Below are 23,143 nucleotides of genomic sequence, written 5' to 3'. Positions count from 1 at the left end.
CAGCACTTCTGGAGGGAGCTTGTTCCACAGTCTGGACACCCTGACTGTGAAGAAGTTTTTCCTAACGTTAAGCCTGAGACGGTCTTCCAGGAGTTTGTGGCGATCACTCCTGGTTCTCCCCAAGGGTGCCCCGGTGAACAGTTGCTCCCTGATGTACTCCTCTGATGTAGCAGTAAGCTGCTACCAAGCCCCCTCTCAACCGTCTCTTTTTTCCGGCTGAAGAGTCCCCGGTCCCTCAGCCTTTCCTCGTATGGCTTGCCGTGCTAGCCTCTAACCATACGGGTGGCCCTTCTGGACTCTGTCAAGTTGTGCTGCATCCTTGTTAAAGTGTGTCACCCAGAACTGGATGCAGTACTCCAGCCGCGGACTCACCAGTGCTGAGTAGAGGGGAAGAATCATCTCCTTGGTCTTGCTGGAGATGCATCGTTGGATGCACGCCAAAGTATTGTTTGCCCTGCTGGCACAGAGTCGCACCGCTGGCTCGTATTCATGCTGTGGTCTATTATTACCCCCGGGTCTCTTTCATTCGTGGTGCTGGTCAGATTGGCAATGCCAAGCCTGTAGGTGTGCAGGGGATTGCTCGTCCCCCAGTGGAGCACTTCACTTTTCTCAACATTAAGCTTCATCTGGTTCTGACTCACTTAACTTGCTAGCCTGTCTAGATCCACCTGTATCTGTAAGCTGTCTTCAAGCGTGATCATGCTTCCCCATAACTTGGTGTCATCTGCAGACTTGGCCAGTGAGCTTTTCACCCCCACATCCAAATCATTGATGAAGATGTAAAGTACAGGACCAAGCACTGTACCCTGCGGGACACCACTGCCCACTTCTTGCCAAGACGACACAGATCAATTCACTACGACTCTCTGGGTCCTGTCCCCGCAGCCAGCTTCATACCTACCTAACCATCTCACAGTTAAGCCCATTATATTCCAACCTTGCGAAAACATCCCGGCATACCAGATCAAAAGCTTTTTGGAAGTCAAGGTATACAATATCTAACACTTCTCCATATCCAGGTGGCGAGTCACGCGATCATAAGGAAATGAGGTGGTTAGACAAGACCTGCCCACGACAAAGCCATGCTGGCTGTCATTCAGAATCCTACCTTCTGTAAGCCTATCACACATAGACTCCTTAATGAATTTTTCCAGGATTTTCCCTGGGATAGAAGTTAGGCTAATTGATCTATAGTTACCCAGGTCCTCTCTTCTACCCTTCTTGAAGATAGGCACAACATTTGCCTTCTTTCAGTCCTCAGGGACCTCTCCAGAGCACCACGGGTTTTGGAGCAGCTTTGGCGGGGGCTCCGCATTGACTTTGGCCAGCTCCTTCAATGCTCTTGGATGGAGTTCATCTAGTCCTGCAGACTTATCCATGTCTAATTTCTTTAATTGATCACGCACCAGTTCTATGGAAGCAGTAGGGAGGTGGTCATTGCTGTCCTGCTCATTCTGTACCCTATCCGGCATGATTTTCCCCACGGCCCGGTGAAACACCAAGGCAAAGTAGTCATTCAGGAGTTCAGTTTTCTCCTGAGTGGTAACTAGGTGTCCTGAGTTGTCGAGCAGCGGCCCCACACTGCCATTTGCTTTCCGCTTGATCCCTACGTACCTAAAGAAGGACTTTTTGTTGTCCTTGATTCCCGTTGCTAATCTAAATTTAGTCGCCGCCTTAGCCTTTCTAATTTGTTTCCTACAAATGTGGGTCATTGCTGTATAGTCCTCCTTCAGGCCTGTCCCCGGCTTCCATTGTTTGCACGCCTCTTCCTTCTTTCTAAGGAGGACTGTGATTTTCCTGTTTAGCCAGGAGGGCTTCCCAGCCCTTCTGTTGCCCTTTCTCCACGTGGGAATGGACTTCCTTTGTGCTTCAAGGATCACGTCCTTAAGGAGAGACCACGCTTCATGCATATCTTTTGCCTTTGGTCCCTGGTCCGGCAGCACTTGCCCTACTAGTGACCTGAGCTTGTTGAAGTGTGCATTTTTGAAGTCCAAGGCTTCAACCCTGCTATCAGATTTGCCTGCCTTGTGATGGACAGTGAACGTGATGGTTTTATGGTCACTGTCACCCAGGCTACCCTCTATTTTTAACTCGGCCACCAGGTTGTCTCCTTTGGCCAGGACCAAGTCTAGGAGAGGGGTAGGCTGAAGTTTGGGAGCTGTGATGTGCAGGTGGCTGAGCCAAGCTTCCCGATCCCTGCCCCTCTGCACTCTGACCTGGAGAGGTGGCTAAACCATACCTCAACCAGTGGTCTTGATGGTGTGCAGCGCCTCACAGATTTGTGGCCCTAATCTAACATGTGGCTCTTTGAGCTCCTGTGGCAGGCTCACCATAACTTATAATCAGAGGAACGTTATAGACGTACCTTTTACAGGGTCAGTAAGCTGCATTAGTGGGTAAGACGCTCTTCACTGAGAAATGATGAATGAACAGGGATAGGTTCTTAATACTACACAGTCGTTTAGTGACAACAGCCTGGTCACTTCAGCCAGCCAGGCGGGATCCTTGAGCGAAAAGGTCAGACCGGTCTTGTCTTTTTTTTTTTTTTCTTTACAATTTTATTTACAAAATGTATTAAAACTCTTTGTACAACACCTCATTAAAATGAGGCTCAGTAATTTATGCCCACACATGCAGTTTACGCTTTTACAGCCATTAGTTTGCTTGGCAATTTTTCTGTTCACTGAAGTGCAGTTGTAACCACCAAAAATTGGAACTTAAAAAAAAAAAAAAAGAGGAAAAAATTAAAAAAGGAAAAAAAGAAAAAAGAAGGAAGAATAAACCCCAAATAAAAACGTAAACAAGAACTCCTCGCGTGACTACTGCTGGACTTCTGCAGCTTGAAGTTGGTAGCAGGAATTTGTAAGCATCAACACTTTTTTTTGTTTTTTTTTTTACATGCAAGTTTTTAAAAATAACAATCCATTTTACCAAACCCCTTCACCGGTGTGAAGCTTCCACTCTTAAAAATCGATGTGATAAACATACATTTCTCTTTATACAGCTTCTACGAAAATGTTTGTTTTTAATACAACTTATAACTGCGGAGCTTTCCTTTCCCCCCTCGCTGGGATGTGATAGCAGTTGGAACCTGAAAATCAGTTTCATGAAAAAAAAGGAACAAATAGTTTCTTTTTGTTCAATAGTGTGTTAAAAACTTGAACAGTGCGTTGTTCTTCCATGAGTTTTTTAAAAAAAAATTTATAGTACATTTTGTTGGAAATATTTATTTCTTTAGCAAGACTTTCTCCATATTATCTTTCTTTCCTTTTTTTTTTATTCTAATAGAAGATCAAATCTATTGTCAAGGAACTAAATGCCTAAAGGGTCAAACTTTTTTTTTTTTTTAAAAGATTATTCATTATCATCTGGAAGATTTTTCCATGTATGTTACTGATGAAAGAAAACTCTATTGAACTACAGAAAGTACTTATTGTCATATTAGAGGTAATTAGTATGCAGATACTTCCTTGAACATTTCTCTGTAACTGTGACAGTAAACGTTTCTTTTTTTTCTTCCTTAAAAATGCAGTAAAGTAGTTTTCTGGCACAGAATCAAGGTTGAAAAACTGCCTCTATTGAGAAGTTGGATGTGAGTAATACTGAGCCTCTATCTTTAGCAGTATATCTTGGAATGCATTGTATTCTTTACAAACTGGAAAGGACACAAGCATCCTTTGATGAATAGCCATGAAACAATTATTGGCAGGAGCTGATATAATATAACAGTACTGGCAATAGTAATGTTAGATCGCATAATAATAGTCTCAAACTGTAGGTCTCATTTGAGACGCTCTCGTTTCCCCATCTCTGTTTTCCAAATGACAATAATCCAAGAAGCATCATCTGAGCACACTGCTAGTATTGAGAAAAGTCGTTTTAACCAGGTGTGGGGAAAAAACTATTTTGCACTTCTCTTGCCTCGCTGCTGAATATTAGCTATCGACTTAAAATGCAAATGCACAGCAAGAAAAGACAGATATATGTGGTCAGAACCTAAATTCACAAGTGGCTATTTTTTTTTCTTTTTTAAAGCCAGCTAATGCCATTTTAATAAAGCACCTGTAGTTATGCCTGATTATAGAGAAAAAGGAGTACAGTATTTTTTTTTTTTTTTTTACTGGCACTATAGTTAGCTTGTCAAGAGAATTCATTTACTGATCTGGAAGCAAGATCTGCAGTTCCACAATCATTTTCTTTTGGACTTACAGATGCATAATCACTGACTTCATCTTTTTTTTTCCCCAGCACATTTTCTTTTTTGATGTGTGTTACATTCACCTTTTACTGATATACATGTTTTACCAATTTAAAGTGGCTAGAAAGAAAAAAAAAAAATCACACCACCCTTTTAAGAAGTACCCAAAGCATCTTGACAGTCGATCACAGAAGTAGCGACAGGCTGGTCTGTGCTCACAAGCAGTGGACGTCTGAGGCTTTAGATCAGGAACGGGGCAGACGATGAGACCGACTTTATTCTGGTTTGAGGACGTAAGTTCATATACTGTGCAGTGGTATCAAAGAATGGCTTTTGTTGAACTGATGTTTTTACAAGTATATTTGTTCACATACTAGTATTTTGTCTAGTTACCAGTTCTGTTGTTTTGTTTTTGTTTTCAAGCAAAGCAAGAATATTTCAGTGATGGTTTGCATTGTTGTGAGTCTCAGAGTCTTCCATAAGGCACTGAAGGAAAAAAAAAAGTTCATTGCACCATCATCAATATGTGTCATGCCTGACACCTAGGAGAGAGTAAAACTGGCTCAGGTGGTCAGGATCCATGAAGTAGCCACAATCTCCACTGCTTCTCCTCTTGCATGCTGTCGTAAGTGAGGATCTATATAATAAGAAAACAAATGTGTCAGTTCCCTTCCTATGAGAGGAGATCACTGTATGTGAACTAGATTGCCTTTAGGGGTCCTTTCCAGCCCTGTTTATTTGATTAGATGGGTGGACTTGTTTGGACAAAGAAAGGGCTAACTGGAATGAGTTATCCAAAGCTTTAGATTGTAAGTCTTTCATAGTATATGGATTTTCTCTTCTTTACATTTCCATAGTGCCCAACACAATGTCACCCCAATATTAAGTGTGCCCCATGGGTGCTTTCATAGTATATTTCCTGCTCATTAAAAGTCGGATTAAATAGCTTCTCTGGAAATCCTTTGCCCTTTTTTCTACTTGCCTTTTTTTCTACTTCTGGCCGGAAGTGGAAGCACTCAAATGCCAGAAGCCGGATAGTTCTTGTGCTATTTCTTATCTGGCCAGAGGCAGGAAGCTCTGGAAAGACCACCAGTCCAGGGCAGAGGAGACCATTTCTTTGCTGATGTCAGTAGAAAAGGTCCAACTCAGCTTAGTGGAAGCAGGACGGGAGCACCCATTGTGTAGGCTCAGGAGTCCTGTAGACCAGGCGTGGGCAACCTTTCAGAGTGGCAGGTTGGGTGCTGGCAATCCAACCACTGCCATGGGAAGCTGAAACCCACCCCTGCTGCCCTGAGCCCTCCTCTGCTCTGTGTGCCCTCCACTTACTGAGTGCTGTTGAAAGCCAGGGCAAAAAGCAGAAGGGGACAACAAATTCACTAGTGAGGGATCAAAGCATGAGGCTTTAACTGGCTGCTTCAACATAGCCCCTTTAAATCACCACCGTAACCTGCCTCCCTTAAGTTATCACTTCAGCGGGGTCCCGACACACCAAATTAGACCTTGAGAGGCAAGATCCAAGCTCTTCACAGGCTAGATCTAGCCCTTCGGCTGTAGGTTGCCAACCCCTGGCTAGACTTGTGGTAATTATCATGACTCCTAATTGCCTCTCATTACTTGTAACAACAAAGTTCATCTGAAGGCTGGAAATCCTTTGATTTCTGTCAACATAAAGGTGGAATCCGTGAAATACTTGGCTGGAATAACTTTTAGAGAGGCCTTTAGTCATTCATTTCTACTGCTTCATGCTTAAGAAATTAACTTCAGCTAGGGTGCATCTACACGTACCTGTTCACGTACCACAATAAACGCCGGTGCTTATCGCACTGGGGTTTATTGCTCCCAGATGCACATTTGCACATGCACCCAGGACCTCAGCACGGTGAGCTGGGTCGCAGCAGCCCCAGCTGGCAGAGGTCTGGGGGGTCAGCCTGCCAGCCCGAGGCTGCTCCTCGCACAATCAACGTGTTGCGGAGAGGCTGGCTGGGACACAAGGTGTGGGGTTAGCCCCTGTACTGAAGCACCCTCATGCCCCAGCTAGCTGGGACAATGTCTACATGTGTGCTGCTGATGAATTTTTTATATTAGTTTACTCCACCCTAATAGGGGCCCGCATGTAGATGCCGAGACACTTACTGCAAGGTTCATTAGTCTACTGAGCAGTAAACATCTTGCATAGACATGCTGCTGTTGTAGCATTTTTGATACTTGGTGAATCTTTGATCAGAAGGACATAAAATACTTCCAAGATTTCCTACTAGCACTTACCTGAGCTGAGCACAGCCCCTTAAAAAATATGGGGGTAAATGTAAGAAGAAAGGAGAAAACAATTCTGGATTACATTTATCACTTAAAGGGATGAAAAGACATTTTGGAATCACTGATATTTCAAATACAGGAATCATTCACTTCAGCATCGATGCTGGCATCGTCATTATAGAGACGGGCTACTTCTTGATTAAGAAACAAAATTAAATCCCAGCTACTGCTTGTGAATTACGGGGGGGTGGGGGAAGAGTGCGTTGCTAGCATGTAGTATAAAAAACCCCCTGTAATTATTTCCCACCAATACATAGAACAGTTCCACCACATTACTGAAATGGAAAAAGGGTATTAATAAAAGGAAAATGAATGAATTAGTTTAGTAGACCTTCGTCGTACCCCTAGATTTTAACACTTTCTGTTCCATACACGTTGTAGCCTTCTCTGTATGTAGCGTAATTCTGGGTATTGGTTGCAGGAGCAGGTTTAAAGTTTTGGGTGTTCTTTGTGAGTTTCATTCGTTTGGATTCTGCCCGAGACTTGTAACAAAACTCTATCAAAGCAACCATCATGGCGAGACCAAGACCTCCAACAAGAATATAGAAAACCCCAGCAACATTGCTCAGGCTCAGAGCGCTTGTCTTGTCCTAAGAGAAACGAACCACTTGATTAGTTTTGCTGCGGCAGAAGAGACAAATGATTACAAGTTATTTTGCAATCAGTCCTACAGTTTGTCTGCTTAGAGTAAGTAAACATAGAAATGACTCTCTTCTTTGTGACTCCAGACTCCCTGTGCCCACACAACCAACCAGTCCAGAGATCCCAGGTCAGAATATCAAGAATATACTCTTACCTAGTTACTTTTACACACTGGAGCTCATGTATCTGTGTTTGTTTCAACTTTGTCCAAGAGACACAGAAATACTAAAACTAGGGATTCTCAGCAAAGTTACTGCTCTGTCTCATTCTGTTCAGGAGGTGAAGCTGAGTTTTGCCATTGGCTTCAGCAGGGTTTGGATTTCACTCAGCAAACCTCTCTACTGCTAAGCACAGCTGGTAGCAAGCAAAAGGCTCCCTGCCAGGGCGTCTCTTATTTTACACAGCCATTGCTTTCCCATATGGGGAATTCCAATAATACTTTCATTTTTTTAACAGCTTCTGGAAATTCGCTGACCCCTCCCCTGCCCCCCTGAAAACCAAACAACTCCCCCCTCCCCCCAAAAAACAAAACAAAACCCCTCAAGCCCACCAGCAGGCATTTGTTCTTGGTGAATGTAGAGAAAATAACTGTAGGTGTTGCTAACCTTATCTATTTTGTATTTAACAATAAAAGTAATTGAGGAAGATGGTCAGTTACTTTCAGGTCAGGCTGTGGATCCCTGTCTAAACTAGCACTTTCAATCACAGACAGAGATAGGGCAACCGAATAAAAGAAATAATAATACTAATCCTAATTAAAAATGCTGTCTAGGTCATCCTGTCAGGGCATGACAAACACGGAAAAAAGGTTTGCAACTTAAAAAAAAGTAGGGTTCTGGCATCAGTCAACAGAACGGTAACCATTTTGCAGCGGGATTGGATTGCTTGCCAGGCTGGTTCCATGCTATTCGGACACACGTTTCTTGCCGAAGTTGCAGCACAAAGACCACTAACACTAACTGGCTGCTCTTAAGTGAGGTGGCAGACCAGTCTGCAACAAGTCTTTGCACTTGCTGAAGACAGTTTTCAAGAAGTACAGTTAGATGTACTTAGTTAGAGGTACTCAGTTTTACCCACATTCTCTAAGGCCATCCCCCATGTCTGTAAAACTAGGATTGGCACAGCCTGAGGAAAGTACAGGCACTTTGGATAAATGCAGTTGTGAAAACTACCTGTTATTTTAACTAATGATAGTTCATTTGAACTATCTGTACTTTGTTTGGTTCAAATACATGGGGCCTGATTTGGCAACTGGTGTGCATTCGTGTCCTCACTGATCCCGAGGTAACCTCGCATGTAGCTGCAAAGTCGCATCCGAAGAGAGTAAATTCCAGTTCCACTGAAACCAGTCACTGTTACTGTTGACTTCAGTGGTGTCAAGAGATGACCTCCAGACTTTGAACCACACAGTAAAAATGGGGGAGATTTGCAAAGGCACCAGCATTAAGCACTTAATCCCCGTGGGTATTTAATAGGAGCGGGCTGATGATCTCCCCTTGGTGGTTTTTGAAAAATCCACTCTCTAATCGTTAGGGATCCTTTGGCACCTTGCTTCCTCCGTGGCACTGTAAGCATTAACTAATCCTTTTGTCTTCTTACTGAATGGAGCAAGCAAAATATTTGCTCCCTAATAAATAGGAAAGGGATAATTGATGGGTCAGATCCCCCACTGGGGTCTCTGGGAATCTGCCCAAGAAACAGCTGCAGGTCCACCCAAAGTGTCTGGCCCTCTTCAGTACAGCCTTTCTGTACAGTTTGGTTACGCTAACCAGTGAGCTGTGCCAATCGCGTGCTCCAAGTATGCACCGTGGTCGAACTCCCCAAGAGCAACAACGTCTGGGCTGTGCAATGTAGCAATACAGCAGCAAAACGGTTCAATATACAATAAAAATGGATGTCCAAGATTTATGGAACGAGCTACCAAGAGGATCATGATAGTAGATTGTTGTTCAAAACTCAAACAGAAATTTTTAAACTTGTTTGGGGATGGCTCGGAAAAAAGGGGTTTCATGCTTATCAGTGAGATGTCTTTCCTGAAAACATCCACCCTTACCAAGCCTGCGGCTATTTCTGAAACCAATTTAACTTACAATTTGAAATCAAACTTGACATACTCTATAAAACTCAATAATAATAATAATAATAATAATTTTTAAAAAAATGTTGGACTAAATAATACATTGACTGTAATAAAACTTGGCATTTAAATGGAGATACCAGGTTTGAAGTGTGTGTGTCTGTTCTCTATATTTTCTTTCCAGCAAAATATCCAAGTAGTGAAATGTACTTACAACTAAAGCCTTTGATACTGTAAGAGAAAAGTGCTGTCATGTTCTGATCTTTCTTTGTATTTTTTTTCTATTCTTTTCCTTGAACCTTCACAATGTAAATGTTAACTTTGGAAAGTCATTTTGTATAAACAAACAGTGGGTCAAAATGTGATGTCTAATCAGTACAAAAAGACCTTCAGCGACTGACCTTACTTCCGGAGTCCTTGGCTCCACATTCACCCTTATCGTACCACCATTTGTTTTTCAGCTTGTCTAAGATGCCTTGTTCACTGAGTTTCAATACTGCAAGGTTTACAGGAGTTCTTCACGTGGGAAATAACATAAATAACATTATATTATGTTATTTTATGTTATTCAAGCTTTAAACTACTTTAAAACTATACAAAGCGATAAAGCAGGGTTCCTGGCCACAAAGTAATTATACTGCAGGCAACTGGATCATCCCCTTAAGTTAATGCTAGAGCAACACTATATTACCAGGTCCTGCCCATATCGCTTTGAGTAATCGGCACACACTGTTAAATGAAGATAACATCAACAACGTAACTCCAATTTCCCTTCTTGTTAGACTTGTTAGGCAGCTCACAGTAGCTTTACAAGCAGTTTGAAAGGTTTGATCCAACAGGACGCTGTATTGTACTAACAGAGGCTAAGCACTGTTTTCAACCAGTAGGGGTAAGCATGGCTTTCCAGTGTCTGAATATTTTGATGGCATTTGAGAATCAAATCTATCCACACAGAAATTTTATATGCTCAAATTCAGCTACAGCAAAACTTCTAATGCACGGCAGTGCAAAATCCTCTCCATTTGCCTGGGACCCTTGTTCAGGGCACCACAGAGGAAATTCTATTTTTGCTCTTTTCTCGGGTGGGGTTTTCACCAGCAAAGAGCTGTTTGCAGCACTGAGGACTCCAGCGTACGTATGTGCAGCCTGAAGCAGGTGAAACAGAAACATCACAGCAGTGGAGGTGGGGGAATTTTCCCAGATATCATGGCATCTTGCCCGTGACAAATTTCCGAAGGTTTCCCCAATCTCTGGAACATTGCAAGTTGAACCATGACATTTCGAGTGCACTGAACCAAACCAAACAACCCGGCACCTTCCTCTTCCTCTGCAAAAGCTCCAGTAATGAACCGTTCTCGACTCAGAGCCACTAAGTTCTGCATGCCGCGCAGCCCGGCCTCCTCAGCGGATCGAAAAGGCAAGGCATGGAGGAGGGGCGAGCACTAGCCCTCCTTCCTAAAGTAGATGCTGCTGAAGTGCAACGTCTTGATACTTTCACGAAATATGAGATGATAATACAACGCCATAATGACTTGGTCCACATGGAAACACTGGGTCAAGCCACCAGCTTTTTATGGCGATGCCTGGAGAAGGGAGATTTTGTTTCTTTTTTAAGTTTCTGCTAAACAGCAGGGAGAACCCTGTTCTTTGCCTTTCCTCCACAGAGGCTGAACCTGTGCCCTGTATCTTTTAGGAAAGAAGGAACTAGTCATATCCAATTGCAGCACCACGGGTTGAGGTGGGGAGAGATTTAGAAGCACAGGTCAGCCTCCTCTGGGGCAAAACGATTTGCCCCCAGAGCTTTGCCTGGACTCATTGCAAAGTGCCGTGCCCCTCTCCCTGCCCGCCCACCTCTGGCAACGTGCAAGGAGGTGAGTCAGATTTATATGGCAGAGGCAAATGGGCCATGCCTGGGTGTCTTTTGGATGTTTGTGGAATGAGGGATTCTGCAACTACCTTTGGTCTTATGGGTGGGGGGTAGAAAGTGGTCACTTTGAGAACCTCTGCTTGGTGCAAGCCCTCAGGATGCTGGGGACAGGCCTGCTGCTGCTAAAGAGGGGCTTTCAGCCCTCCTGGCTTAGTATGGGTCTCAGCTGCTGCATGGTATTAAGAGGAGTGCTGATGGGCGATTCAAACCAAAGAGCCCACAGGTTTTCTGATACCCATGCCAAAATTGCAAGGCAATTTGTGTAGCTACCTGGTGCCCAAGTTCTCCCGTCTGCCTTCCCATAAGGTTGCATCTAGGAAAAGGAATCCTACTTAACTCATCTCACGTGGTCCACACATGGACTTGTTCTGACAGGCCATTTCCACCCCAGCAGCAGTGTATTTCTGTTGTGGAGTAAAGTTAGCATTGTGCCTCTGTCCACAGGGTGAGATCGACACCAAGGTGCACTCACTGCAGCATGATCTTGCTCACTGCAGCCACTTGGATCTTCCTGAGCAAAATATGGAGGACTATTCCCACTGACATGGTAGGGAGAGGATAGCGGGACTTCCCCGTAGAAGACTGTATGAGAGCTCCTTTATTGCTACAGCATCTCCTACCAGTAGACGGAAGAAACTCACCTGATGGTTAGTCCATAGGAAGACTTCGTCTATAGCTGAGTTTAATTAAAATCAACTTTGGAAATCAATTTAGTTAAACTAGTGCAGGCCCTTACATGGACAAGTTAAAATTGATTTAGATCTAGCTTACATTGATTTCAGCTTAATCAGGTTACTCAGCTCAATCCACTTTCAAATAGGCCTTGAGCTAAATCATGCCAACTCTTTTATTTTCAACAAGGCTGAAGCTCCACATTGCTGAGAAAGTCAGGCTTTCTCATGAAAGAGGGGGTGACCAAGAGCAAGAAAAAGCAGCTTAAGAATGAAGGTGGGGAGGAGATATTAACAGATATAAAAAAATATGAGGGCACTTGCAGACCGTATCAGAGATCTGGGTTCTCTTGCCTTCTTGGCCAAAGGTGGATCTGAACCCAGAGCTCCCATGAGTATGCTGTACCCAGCAGGCTGCAAGGTATCCTGTGGTAGGAAGAAGGAACAGTTTCATGCCTTCTTGTCCTAGCTCTTCACGCTTGGCATGAACTATTCACCTATTCACTGGGTCAGAGACAGAGAGGAAAAATGATCTTGACTCTATAGCATAGCTGGTATGGCTTTTAGTGAGGGATGGGAGCCCACGTCTGCCCAGGAAAACTCTGCTGCTGAGAAGTGAGGCACCTATTGTGCCTCCAGGGTCAGGCAGCATCAGACTGAGGATGTCATTTGGGATTTTGTGGCAGCGTGGCAACCACAAATGCATACCTCATTTCACTGCTGTGTAGAGATACCTGTGCTGATTCTAAATGTACAGTGTATATCCAGCCCCATTTAGTACTGGATACAGATATTAACTTAGGTTCCAGAATCAGCACGGCTGCATGAGCAAAGCATCACACCCAGGTTAATTAGTCCTTGTTCCTCAGTTTTAATGAATCCAAGTGGGTCGGCACACAGCGATCCTGCTCCCAGCTGTGAAGCACTGTATCAAGCAGTCATACTCTCAGCTGTGGATATGGCCCTGTGCACTCAGTTGTCAAGACTGAGCTTGCCTCTGTGCCCTGGGGCTTGAAATCTGTCTAGTCTTAAGTCAAGGTGCAGTGGGAATGAGAAGGGCTCACAAAGACCATTGCTGTTTCACTAGGGCTGTAGAAGCAGCAAGAGGTGGGCCAGAGGCTGGCCCCCACTCCCACACGGACAGGTGGACAAAGACTCCAGAAAAGCATGCTGATGAAGCTGCCCTTGCACTGGTGCAGAACACCTCGCAGCTCAACAGGAGCCCTTGCTCCGGTTTGCACATACAAGTATATGGTCCTTCACAGAAACCACCCCCACGGTTCAGATAAAGAAATACATTATCCATTCGCTTACTCCTGGTCTGTAGCTCTGCAAGCCGGCAAGTGCCAACAAACCTGGAAATGGAGGGAAGTGGGTTTTTTTCCAAAGAAAAAAAACCCAAACATGCTTTTAAACTTCCAGAGAAAACTAACCAAACGCACTGTCATCAGCACCACCAGACTTGCACTTGCTGCAGTTAGGATGGCTGTTAAGAAACTAGTACAAAGGAACTTTAAAGAAACAATCTCTCTTGCCACCCTCTGCCAATGACGCTGGAACAAAACAATCTTCCCTTCTCATATCAATACGTGCCAGCTAAACCATATGATCCTCAAGGTTAATGCCAGTGGCCATCAGGCAGTAGAGATCTCTCTATGCTTCCCCAACTAGCCAGCCAGAGGCAGCACAGCCCCTTGTGTTTTGCAGGCACTTTGCACATCCAGCTTCGATGCTTTCCAATATTTAATTTTTAAAATTGCTATTCTTTAGCAGCCGCTGTAATCTAATTAACTATCAATCCAGGAAGCTTATACTTTCCCGGCTGGAGACAAGTGCTGCATTGCAGTGATGAGCCCCAGGAGAGATGACACGTTTGCTATTGCAGCAATTATGAAGCCCCTCAACCAGCAGCTGATGGAATTAGAAAGTCAGACTTATCGTGGCTACTGTTTTGCATCACTGTATGTACAGCATTACAAGGCATGTAGGGTCTGTGTTCATGAATCAAGAGTGAACAAGAAAATAGAAGCCACTGACAAATGTTGCAAATGAACCATGCACGAGAAATGACAGCTTCATATTCTGGAATATTCAAACAAGGACAAATGCTAGGAATACCTGCATTGCTCAAATGGCAGAAGTCTATTTAAACTCCCTAAAGCTCATCCCAGCAAGCACTCATGTGATGGTGATGCACTTGCATCTTCCTAGCATGCTATATTATAACATGGACCCAGGAGAAGCAATATAAACTAAACCACGACACGTGGTTATTCAGGCTAGTGGGAGGCATGATGCTGAAAGCTGGGTGTCTCCCTCCACCGTCGGCAAGCCCCAGTAGAAACCTATTGTGGCCTATTGCTCGGAATGCAGCTCTATAATTTTAAGCTTTCCATAAAAAAATCCAATTTGGAGGGAATTCTTGCAACATATTTTTCCATTTTCAGAAATACTGTGTAGTTGAGAATAAAAGAACAACAGAGAAACAGTTAAAAACAGTTTCCCAGCCATCCTGCACATATTTAAAGTGAAATTATCCCCCCATTCCAAATGCTATTTTTAAATGTGCATGAACTTATAAAGCCCATACAGAGTACAAATTTCCATAACATCCACTATATTATAGATTAGCTTTCATAACACCATACAGTACTGGGAAATGAGGATGGCTTAACATGTTAATTAGGGCTGCTTCTTTTTTAAAGCCAAGATTGCGTTGAATTATGCACATACAAGTTCCAAAAACGTAAATGAAAATTATCTTTCCTAAACAGATGGGAGTTTGCCTAAACTATGGTTTTTAACATAGGCTGTCATATTCCTTTTCATTGTAAACCACTGAAAAAACTTCCATGGTGTTATTTTTGTTTAACTATTTCTGCTCCTTCATCTACAGAAGCCAGGGGGTGGGAAGAAGGTCCAAGTTTCGTCCGCCTTTAATTTATCCATAGTTAGAAGTTCCCAGTTCTGAGAGTGTGTTCAGTAGCCATGGGAACAGTAGAGAGCTGCTGTTTCGCACAGCTGCAGATGCTACGAGATGGACAGATCACTGAAAGTGGTGCTTGAGAAGAGAGTTTTAGGGAACATTATGCTTTCTAGCTGCTTTTTAATGACGTCACTGTTACTCTCTTGTTGGTGTTATGTGGCTTATTCTCTAAATTCCTTGCTACTTTCTTACATGATTCTGGCTGTTTTCCCATTGATGGTGCTAATTTGAGCTAGGATCTCATTATTTCTTGCTTAGGCAGTTTCAAGCCCAGCTCTCTGTCCGGTTAGTTTTCCTTGGCCAAACAGAAGCTTGGAGGCTCCAGAAGTTGCGCTGTGCCTCCCAGGGGACCTTAAGCTCGATGCTTTGGATGTCATTGTTTCCCATTGTCCCACATGGCCTTCGTGAGCTCAGTGACGACTTCAGGGACTTGCAGTGAACAGTGTGTTTACTGGCCATCAATGCATTTTATTGTCGTCTGAACTTAATACTTAACACGGCTATGATCATGCAACACTTTTTATTTTACTGCACAGTTTAAAACAGACTAAGAGTCTCCAAATATAGTGCTTAGCTCTGAGGAAGCGTTGTAGGTAGGGGAATGCAATCTAATTCACACAATATCATCTGTATTTCTCAGTTAACCCACTTGCTGTAGGTTCTTTAACATGGATCTGGTTGCGTCCGTTTTATTTGCTTGGAAACCAGACGACTCCAGTATTGTCAATGCCAAACACTTAAAAATTGTGAGTCAGACCCGCATCAAATTATGAGGTTGCCTTGTTTGTTCTTATCCTGCGGGTTCCTTTTGCTTGCCTTCTGAAGCATTCAGGATTAATTTTCAAGCGTTTATATACAACCATAAGGAAGAGATACTTAAGAGAAGTCTGGGATTCTGATACAATAGAAGGAGGTGAAAGAAGTCCATTCGCTGTGGCTAAACTCCACATAAAATCATGAAGGCTGGTATTTTTTGGTGTGTTTATGCGCTAATGATTCAAGCGGTCATCTTGGCTGACTCAGTCGTGGCTGCATCTTAGTCCAGTTCACAGATCTTGCCAAAGATTTTGCATCTTCTTCTGATGCTCAGGTGTTCTTTGTACATTTATCACGGAGTCTGTGCTCACATTCGTCTGTGATAATCAGATGCTCCCCAGCATAGCCTCCTCAATCCTCAGACAACACCTTCTTCACCTGTGCTCTTCAAGACTTTCAGCTGTCAGCGCTCTTTGGTCTTCTCCTAATGAAGTATTCAATCTCTAAATCTAGATCTGAAAGGTCCACTTAGAAATGGAGTTAAAGGCTCTGAACCAGTTGCAGATGAAGTTCCCATTCCTCTTTTATTTGTCAAGTGGTCCCGCCAACATGGCCAATAGCACTTTTTCCGGGAGGAAAGTCAGTCAACTTGAGGTGGGGTCAGGTCATCGTCAGAAGATGCATGCGAGTTCGTACTTTCTAGTGCTCTGCTTTAGAAGTGCTGCTGCTCAGAAAGCTTTTCTAGTGGTGAGATTAAAAATCTGGGGCATTACAACATGCTTGTGCCAAAAAAATTCAAGTGGAACATACAGCTGGGCACAATGGGTAGTTATTTTTAAAAACACATGGGTGATTTAGGAGCATAAATCATGTAGGAACTCTTGAAAATTCCACCTCTAATCTCTATGGCTTTCTCAGCTGCTACTAACTGGTGTCAGAGAGGCTGATAATATGCTAATTATAGGCAATACCACAGCAATGTTTATTATTTGCAGTCACAACCAAACAAATATGCAGATAGCATATTGTTCCCCTCAAACTCAATGAAACATTGTATGTAAATATTGTAAATTAATTCTGAGCAATCATTCCGAAAAGGCAACTGAAAAGGAAAGGCCTAACAATTAAGACTCATTACGACACTAATCATTTCCCTTCCTTGTAAGCTGAACAGCACAGGGATAGCAAAGAGGTATGCGGACAAATGGTGGTACCTCGTAAAAAACTGAGCTACGCAAATGCCAAGTTGGCAGCTTTCCCCAGTTGCACCTTGCAAACTGTGAACTGAAATTTGTCTTTAATTCAGTGTTACTAGGTTTATTATCTGAGTGCAAGTTTGAATAAACATGCTACATGGCACTTTGTCAGCATGGTGCTGCTGTTCTCAGCAAGGCAGTCAGCATCACTACTGCCCCCATGTATCTTTAAAAAAACACCACCCCGAAAACCCTGTAGGCAGGACCAAAAGAACAACAGTGATGTCTGCCACAAATCTTCAAAGGCCTTGGAGACTTCCTCTCTACCACCATGCACACAGCTAGAGGCAGGGGATAACAGACACAAGTTTCCGGGGGTGTCTGCATCACTTCTTCAGACTCTGCAGCGGAGCTGAGGCCTGCTGGGAAGCAGAGCTCCCTTCTCCACTCAGACTGGTGGATGGGTGCAGGGGACTGGGCGGTGGAGGGAATCTGAGCATGGGTGTGGGAACGATAAAAATGTCCTGGAGAGGGGCTGCGAGGCAATGGCACGGGGCTTTGTAGAAGTATGGGTATTGGATGGGAGTGGGGGGAACATGCAGTCACGGATACAACATTATCAAACTGTCTTGCTATTTTTAGAACAGAAACATCCGTCACATATTGAGGACAGCACCCAACATATCCACTTTCCTCACCTACCACATAGCATGGAAAGATTTTTTTATCCCCATGTAGCTCAGGGGAGAGATGCTGCTCTCTCAAAGCCCAAGATGTGTGCTCTCTAGTTTCTAACAAACAGGCCGGTTTGCCCATGGGGGGAAAAACGAGGACAAGGTAGGTCACTGGAGAATAGGGATGTTACAACGTTTTCTTCTACACTGTAGCCTCTGCAGAGTAAAAGGCTCTGGAGCAGGGGTAGGCAATGTTTTTCAGCAGGCTGCCCAAAACACCTGCAACCTCGACTCGTAAGAAGTTGGTATACCACAGCAGATGGCACAGGAGCCACGAGGGGTCCAATCCTTGTTGTGGCAGTGCAGACCTGGCCTCTTCCTCACTCTCTGCTCAGAGGCACGTGCACCAAGCAAAATGCCTTTGTGCGCCACACTCTGGCACCGGTGCCAATGGCTGCCTATCCGTGCCCTGGAGTAAAGGGGTGTTAGTATAAATCATGCCTGAAATGCATTTGTAACCAGAGCATCTCGAGTAGAAGGATTTTTCATGTGTGTGAGACTTAGGGCCCGGATACGTGTTACATTTAAGATGCGATTAACAGGTTAATTGTGCCTTAAATTGTAACCTGGCCAAAAGCTAAAGTCAATTTAAGGAGTGATAATAAGTTAACGAGCCACAAAGTTATTCTACATATAATGTGTAACTACTATCTGGTTCCTTTTTTTAATCAGGCCTTAAATTGAATGTGTGACAGTTTGGGGCTGAGATCCTGATGCTCAGCCAAGTGTCAGGATCCAGCATACCCACAATTCTGGCTTTAACCCGGCACAAGTCATCAGCTACTGCACACAAAACTACTTGTCTCACATGCAGTACGTGTGTGTGTGTGTGTATATTATTAGGGCTATGCAAAATTTCACTGGCTGTTTTGATTCAACACTGTTTTGACTCATTTTGAGCTCAAAACAGCGAAACGGAACTGAAACAAAGGGCTTCAAAACAGCTTCAAAACAAAATAAGGCTAGTCAAAAGTTTTGAAGCAGCCAGCTGCCAGGTGGTGGAAGTTAGGGGAGAACCAGAGCTGTGCTCCCAGCAGCTCCACAGCCCCTTCCCCAGCTCCCCGGTCCCAGGCGGCAGCACCCAGCTTCCCTCCCTCATCCGGCAGGCAGATCAGGGCCCGCAGCCCCAGGGTGACTGGCACAGCCCCCACAGTCCTCCCTGGGTTGCGGGCCCCCATCTGCCTGCTGGATGAGAGAGGCTGTTTCGAGCTTCCCCATTATAGCGTATGGAAGAAACATTGAAACAGTGTCACTGTTTTGAACTAACAAAACGGAACAGCGGTTTCAAATTGAAATGAAATTGAGTTGAAACCTAGAAACTCAAGAACAGTGCCATTTTGCACAGCCCTAATTTTGTGTGTGTGTGTGTGTGTGTGTGTGTGTGTGTGTGTGTGTATTCTGGATTAATAGAACTTTCCAGGGCGGCTGTATACTAAGATGCCAACGTTGCATTATAAACAAACCAAGTCAGCGTAGGGAGAGCTCAGAGCAGCACATGGGATTTTAACATCTGCAGTGCACAGGGCACCTGGGGTCAGGCTGCCAAGACAGCTTTGCCCCAGGCCCTGGGGTTGCCCCATGCTGGATCCTGAGCATCAGGATCTGACAAGCCTTAGACTGACTTGAGATTTGAGACCCATTTAAGTTCTTGACATAATGTTCTCTTTTCTCCAACCTCTCCTGGTTTGATTAAGGCCTCTGACAGACATTGAGGTTAAGGCACCATGGGATCTAAGCTGTGATCCCAAAAATCATGCCTCCAGTCATGCCACACACGGATGGCCAGATGCATGCTAGGGATCTAATCTCTGAACACAAAATCATGTGTCCTGCCATGCATGTATGGCATGACAGGAGCCATGATTGTTGGGATCATGGCTTAGATCCTGTAGTGCCTTAAACTCTATGTCTGAGGCCTTTTTATCCAGTACTAGCAGACCTACTTCTGGCTTTAACACTGAAAAACTCATCAGCTATTAGACACAAATCTACTTGCCACACACTTGCAGTATATAATATATATCCTGGATGAACAGAGTTCTCCAGGGCTGCTGTATAGTAAGATGCCAAAATTGAGGTATAATCAAACCATCAGAAGCGGTCAGAGAAAAAAGAACATTGTGTCAAAAGCTTAAATAGGTCTCATTTCTCCTTGACCTGCCACTGTACGCAGAGCAGTGCTTATAATACACATGCAGCCCCTTGGCTGGTTCCTGGGCATAGGGAGCTTTGCTTGTTGTTGTTCTTCTAAATGGTTTGCCAAAGATCTACAAACTTGGCCATCTGGGCTCCAGCTGGACATTGAAAAATTCACTTCTTCTCAAATGCTGAGGAAGGGCACGGTCTTGGAGTCATAAAACACATCAAAGCCTGCCCCAAATGTGTGTGAGGCATGTGCCCAGCACTAGTGTTTTCCTTTGCAACAACTCTGACCGTGATGCACAGGACATAACTCCATCACATTTCAGCAGCTCCCGTAATGTGAAACCTGAGCTAGTGCTAGTGCTGAGCTATTTACTGGAATAGTCCCAGCATTTTGAACAGCATGACCAATATTACAGAGCAATCAGGTGCATAACCAGAGTCCCAGGGTCATGCACAGTCGCAGCACCAGGGCTCATTACCAGTGCACCTGCATGGCTATCGGAGGAATCCACAGGGTAGGCAAATGCACTGAGCCAGATTAACCAGTGGGATCTGTCTGCCTCACACCAGATTACAATCTTCAGCAGCTGTACAGCTGGTTTAACTGAGGGATTAAGTGGGGTTTGTAACTAAGAGCACACAAAGTGCCGGGGGGCGGGGATAATCTCAAACACTGGAGTTTAAATGAAGTGGACATCAACATCCAGCCAATAAGATTCATGAATAACTTTCTTGCCAAAAACAGTTTTAAATGTAATGCATTACCAAGCAACTGACTGAATGGGCACTGTTACTCCCAGGGACACAAACACAGGTAAACTGTCATGAACAGCTATATAATAGAGTTTACTTACAGCAGTTGATTCAGTTATGTGCTACCACTACCTTGGAAAGGGATTATATTTCCGTTTTATTTTCTATCTCTATTATTTGTAATATCTCTCACCATCAAGGAACTGATGCATCTTAGAGCACTTTAACCTTGTCAGTTTCTGTCTCATTTATTCCTCATGACCCAATGCCAAATTTGCTTGCTGACGTACCATCATGGTTGCTAATGGTAACACAGACTGAGGAACAAAATTGCAATATCAAAGTGTTTTAAGACTTCAGTGACTGCTCAGATTAGGGAGTTCCTTTCCTTGCCAAATAAAGGAAGAGGAAATAAAAAATCACATGCTCTTTTCTAACTCAAGATATCTCAACATTTTTCAAAGTGAATTTTTCAAAATCACTAGTGTCGCCGGTAAAACTCCCACTCAATTAAGACAGTTCAGTATGCCTTTGAAAATGTTACCTTTAATATGTAGTCAGTGGAGCTGAAATATTTCTGGGGAGAAAGAAATACTCCAAACGAATATGCCACTCCACTGGCAAATGTTAACCCCCCCCCCCCGCAAGAAAACGAAACATGCAATTTATATAAAATCTATCATATTTTCTATTGTGATACAAGGTTAAAAAGAACATATGATAATTTATGAGGCCTTTCAGTCTGCACAATGTAATCTGAGGCATCAAGAACCAAACAATTAAACAAACACCAACACCACAAACCCAACCTCAAATTTAATGCTTGACGCACTACAGCAAAGGAAATTTAAGGATGTTTGTTGTAATCAATACTGAATGCTCTGTTAAGCTGGGTAGGACGCCATACAAATATACCTACTTACCATCTTTATGTCTTTAAACTGAAAGATAGAAATAATCTTACAAGAAATGCCATATTCTACAGTATTTTTAGGCTGGCATCACTGGAGGCTAAAGACAAATCTAAATCCAACAAGGCACTATAGTCCCTCAAGCTCTATAAATCGCAGGCTGTTCTGTAACTATTACATGGATTTTTGTTAAATCTTTTTCTTGAAATAATCATGACTGGCTACAAACCCTTAGGGTAAATGTACTGTCCGACTGCTGAGGCCTTCCCTAAATCAGAAACTTTCATAATCTATTGCAAAAAATTGCCCATCATGACACTATCAGTTTAGCAACATTTGCTGTATAAACTCCATCTCATAAAGCATCCAGAAATAATACACGGGTAACACGTGAGACCTATTTGTGTAATTACATAGTGGGAGATATTAAAAACTCAACATATGCCACTGTAGTGAAAACAGTATCACACGTTCCTTCTGGATTGGAAGATGCTGTGGGCACCTGGAACAGTGCATGTTTTGTTTCTCAAGATCCCTGTAAAGGATAAGAATCACATGGGTAATACATGCAGCTCATATCCAAGCCTTCCTCTTCATAAGGCTCATTCTGATTCATGCATGCATGACAGGCAGGTAAAACACATGATGGAAATTGCCAAGCTCATAATATGTAAAAAGTATTGTCTATTTTTTGGCCCAGCATTTGTATAGTCCCCCTAGCACAGTGTGGCCCTAGCTCATGACTGGGAAGTCCAATGCCAGCATGCCATAAATAATGAGGAGATGGATTCATATTTATTTCCAGCTAGTCTTCAGTAAATTATCTTTTATATTTTATAATCAAGCATTTAATTTTCATATCAAAATCACAGGAAATTAAGTTCTGGAATCAATGCTCTGCCATAGTTGTGTTACTGCTTCAGATCTTAGGTCCAAGCTTATTTCTAACCTAATTTAACAAACAACATGCAGCATTTCCAGTTCAGTTTTGCAGTACTGTAGAGAGGGAGAGTTTAGAACCAATAATTATACACTTTAAAAACACAAAGGACCTTTAAATATAGAAACCAAAAGCTAGGCTTCTTAGCTATGCCACCTTGTTCCTTCAAGGTTTCCTCTTCCGAGAGAGCAGTGGAACCGAGTTTCTAAAAGGAAACACTAATTTAGGCAACAAATGCGCTGTGGGTTTGTTGGCACATGCCCAGAATTCCTACTGCGGCAGAAATGTGTGGTGAGAAGATAGAGGCATTAACCTCAACTTGAAATCCTTCAGTAGACACTGTCTTCAAACAGCAAATCCAGAAATGTTCTCCTTTCCCAAGTTGTTCCGGCCTTGGTATCTATTCAAAAGGGAACATTTTCATAGTGGATGGTCTGACGCTCCTGCTGCTAAATGCTTGATCAGTAGCCGAACCACTTTTCCATTAATGGCAGCTGACTCTTCATTTGTAACGCCTTAATTGAAGTCTCTGTATCTTTTGCCTACATACTGCTGCTGTACAGTAACGTGATGACAGAAACCAAGTTTGTGAGTTAGCACATTCAATGCTATTTTCTGCTGTCATTCCTGCCTGCAACAACATTAGTGAATAGAAAATGTTGTCATACCTGCTGTAGGGAATACATGGAAATGAGAAGTGGATATTTATAAGGGTCGCATCTCTTTAAATGACAGCTCTTCCGATGACAATACCAACTCCTAGATTAGCATAGTCGACTGTAGTTCAGCTCTGACAATGAGTTTGTGTAAATAAGCAGCTTTGCAGAAGGCAACCAGTGGTGTTTTTGATATGACCTTTTTGTAACACATCCAAATTGTCTACTGGGGGAA

General features: G+C 43.4%; 1 protein-coding gene across 5 annotated transcripts in view; it reads right to left on the bottom strand.

Annotated features, from left to right (window-relative positions):
* Positions 1 to 2,218: 2,218 nt before the first annotated feature.
* GRIA3 (glutamate ionotropic receptor AMPA type subunit 3) overlaps positions 2,219 to 23,143 on the bottom strand; it is a 222,216-nt gene continuing 201,291 nt past the window's right edge. Inside the window, exons 14-16 of one of the 5 annotated variants that reach the window (XM_090061111.1) lie at positions 9,635 to 9,749; positions 6,857 to 7,104; positions 4,697 to 4,835 (exon numbers count right to left, since the gene is read on the bottom strand). In XM_090061111.1, the coding sequence (XP_089917237.1) occupies positions 6,859 to 7,104; positions 9,635 to 9,749 (361 nt within the window). In that variant the 3' untranslated portion in view covers positions 4,697 to 4,835; positions 6,857 to 6,858. Of the gene's footprint in view, positions 4,836 to 6,856; positions 7,105 to 9,634; positions 9,750 to 23,143 lie in introns of those variants that run through there. The other 4 variants (XM_090061112.1, XR_016443972.1, XM_090061113.1 and 1 more) reach the window with 4 other exon arrangements.

The sequence above is a fragment of the Crocodylus siamensis genome, chromosome 8 (genome assembly GCF_052110815.1).
Source record: "Crocodylus siamensis isolate JL-2025a chromosome 8, ASM5211081v1, whole genome shotgun sequence".
NCBI classification, from domain to species: Eukaryota; Metazoa; Chordata; order Crocodylia; family Crocodylidae; genus Crocodylus; species Crocodylus siamensis.
The sequence above is the reverse complement of the archived record's forward strand: the minus strand, read 5'-3'. Positions and strand labels throughout refer to the sequence as shown.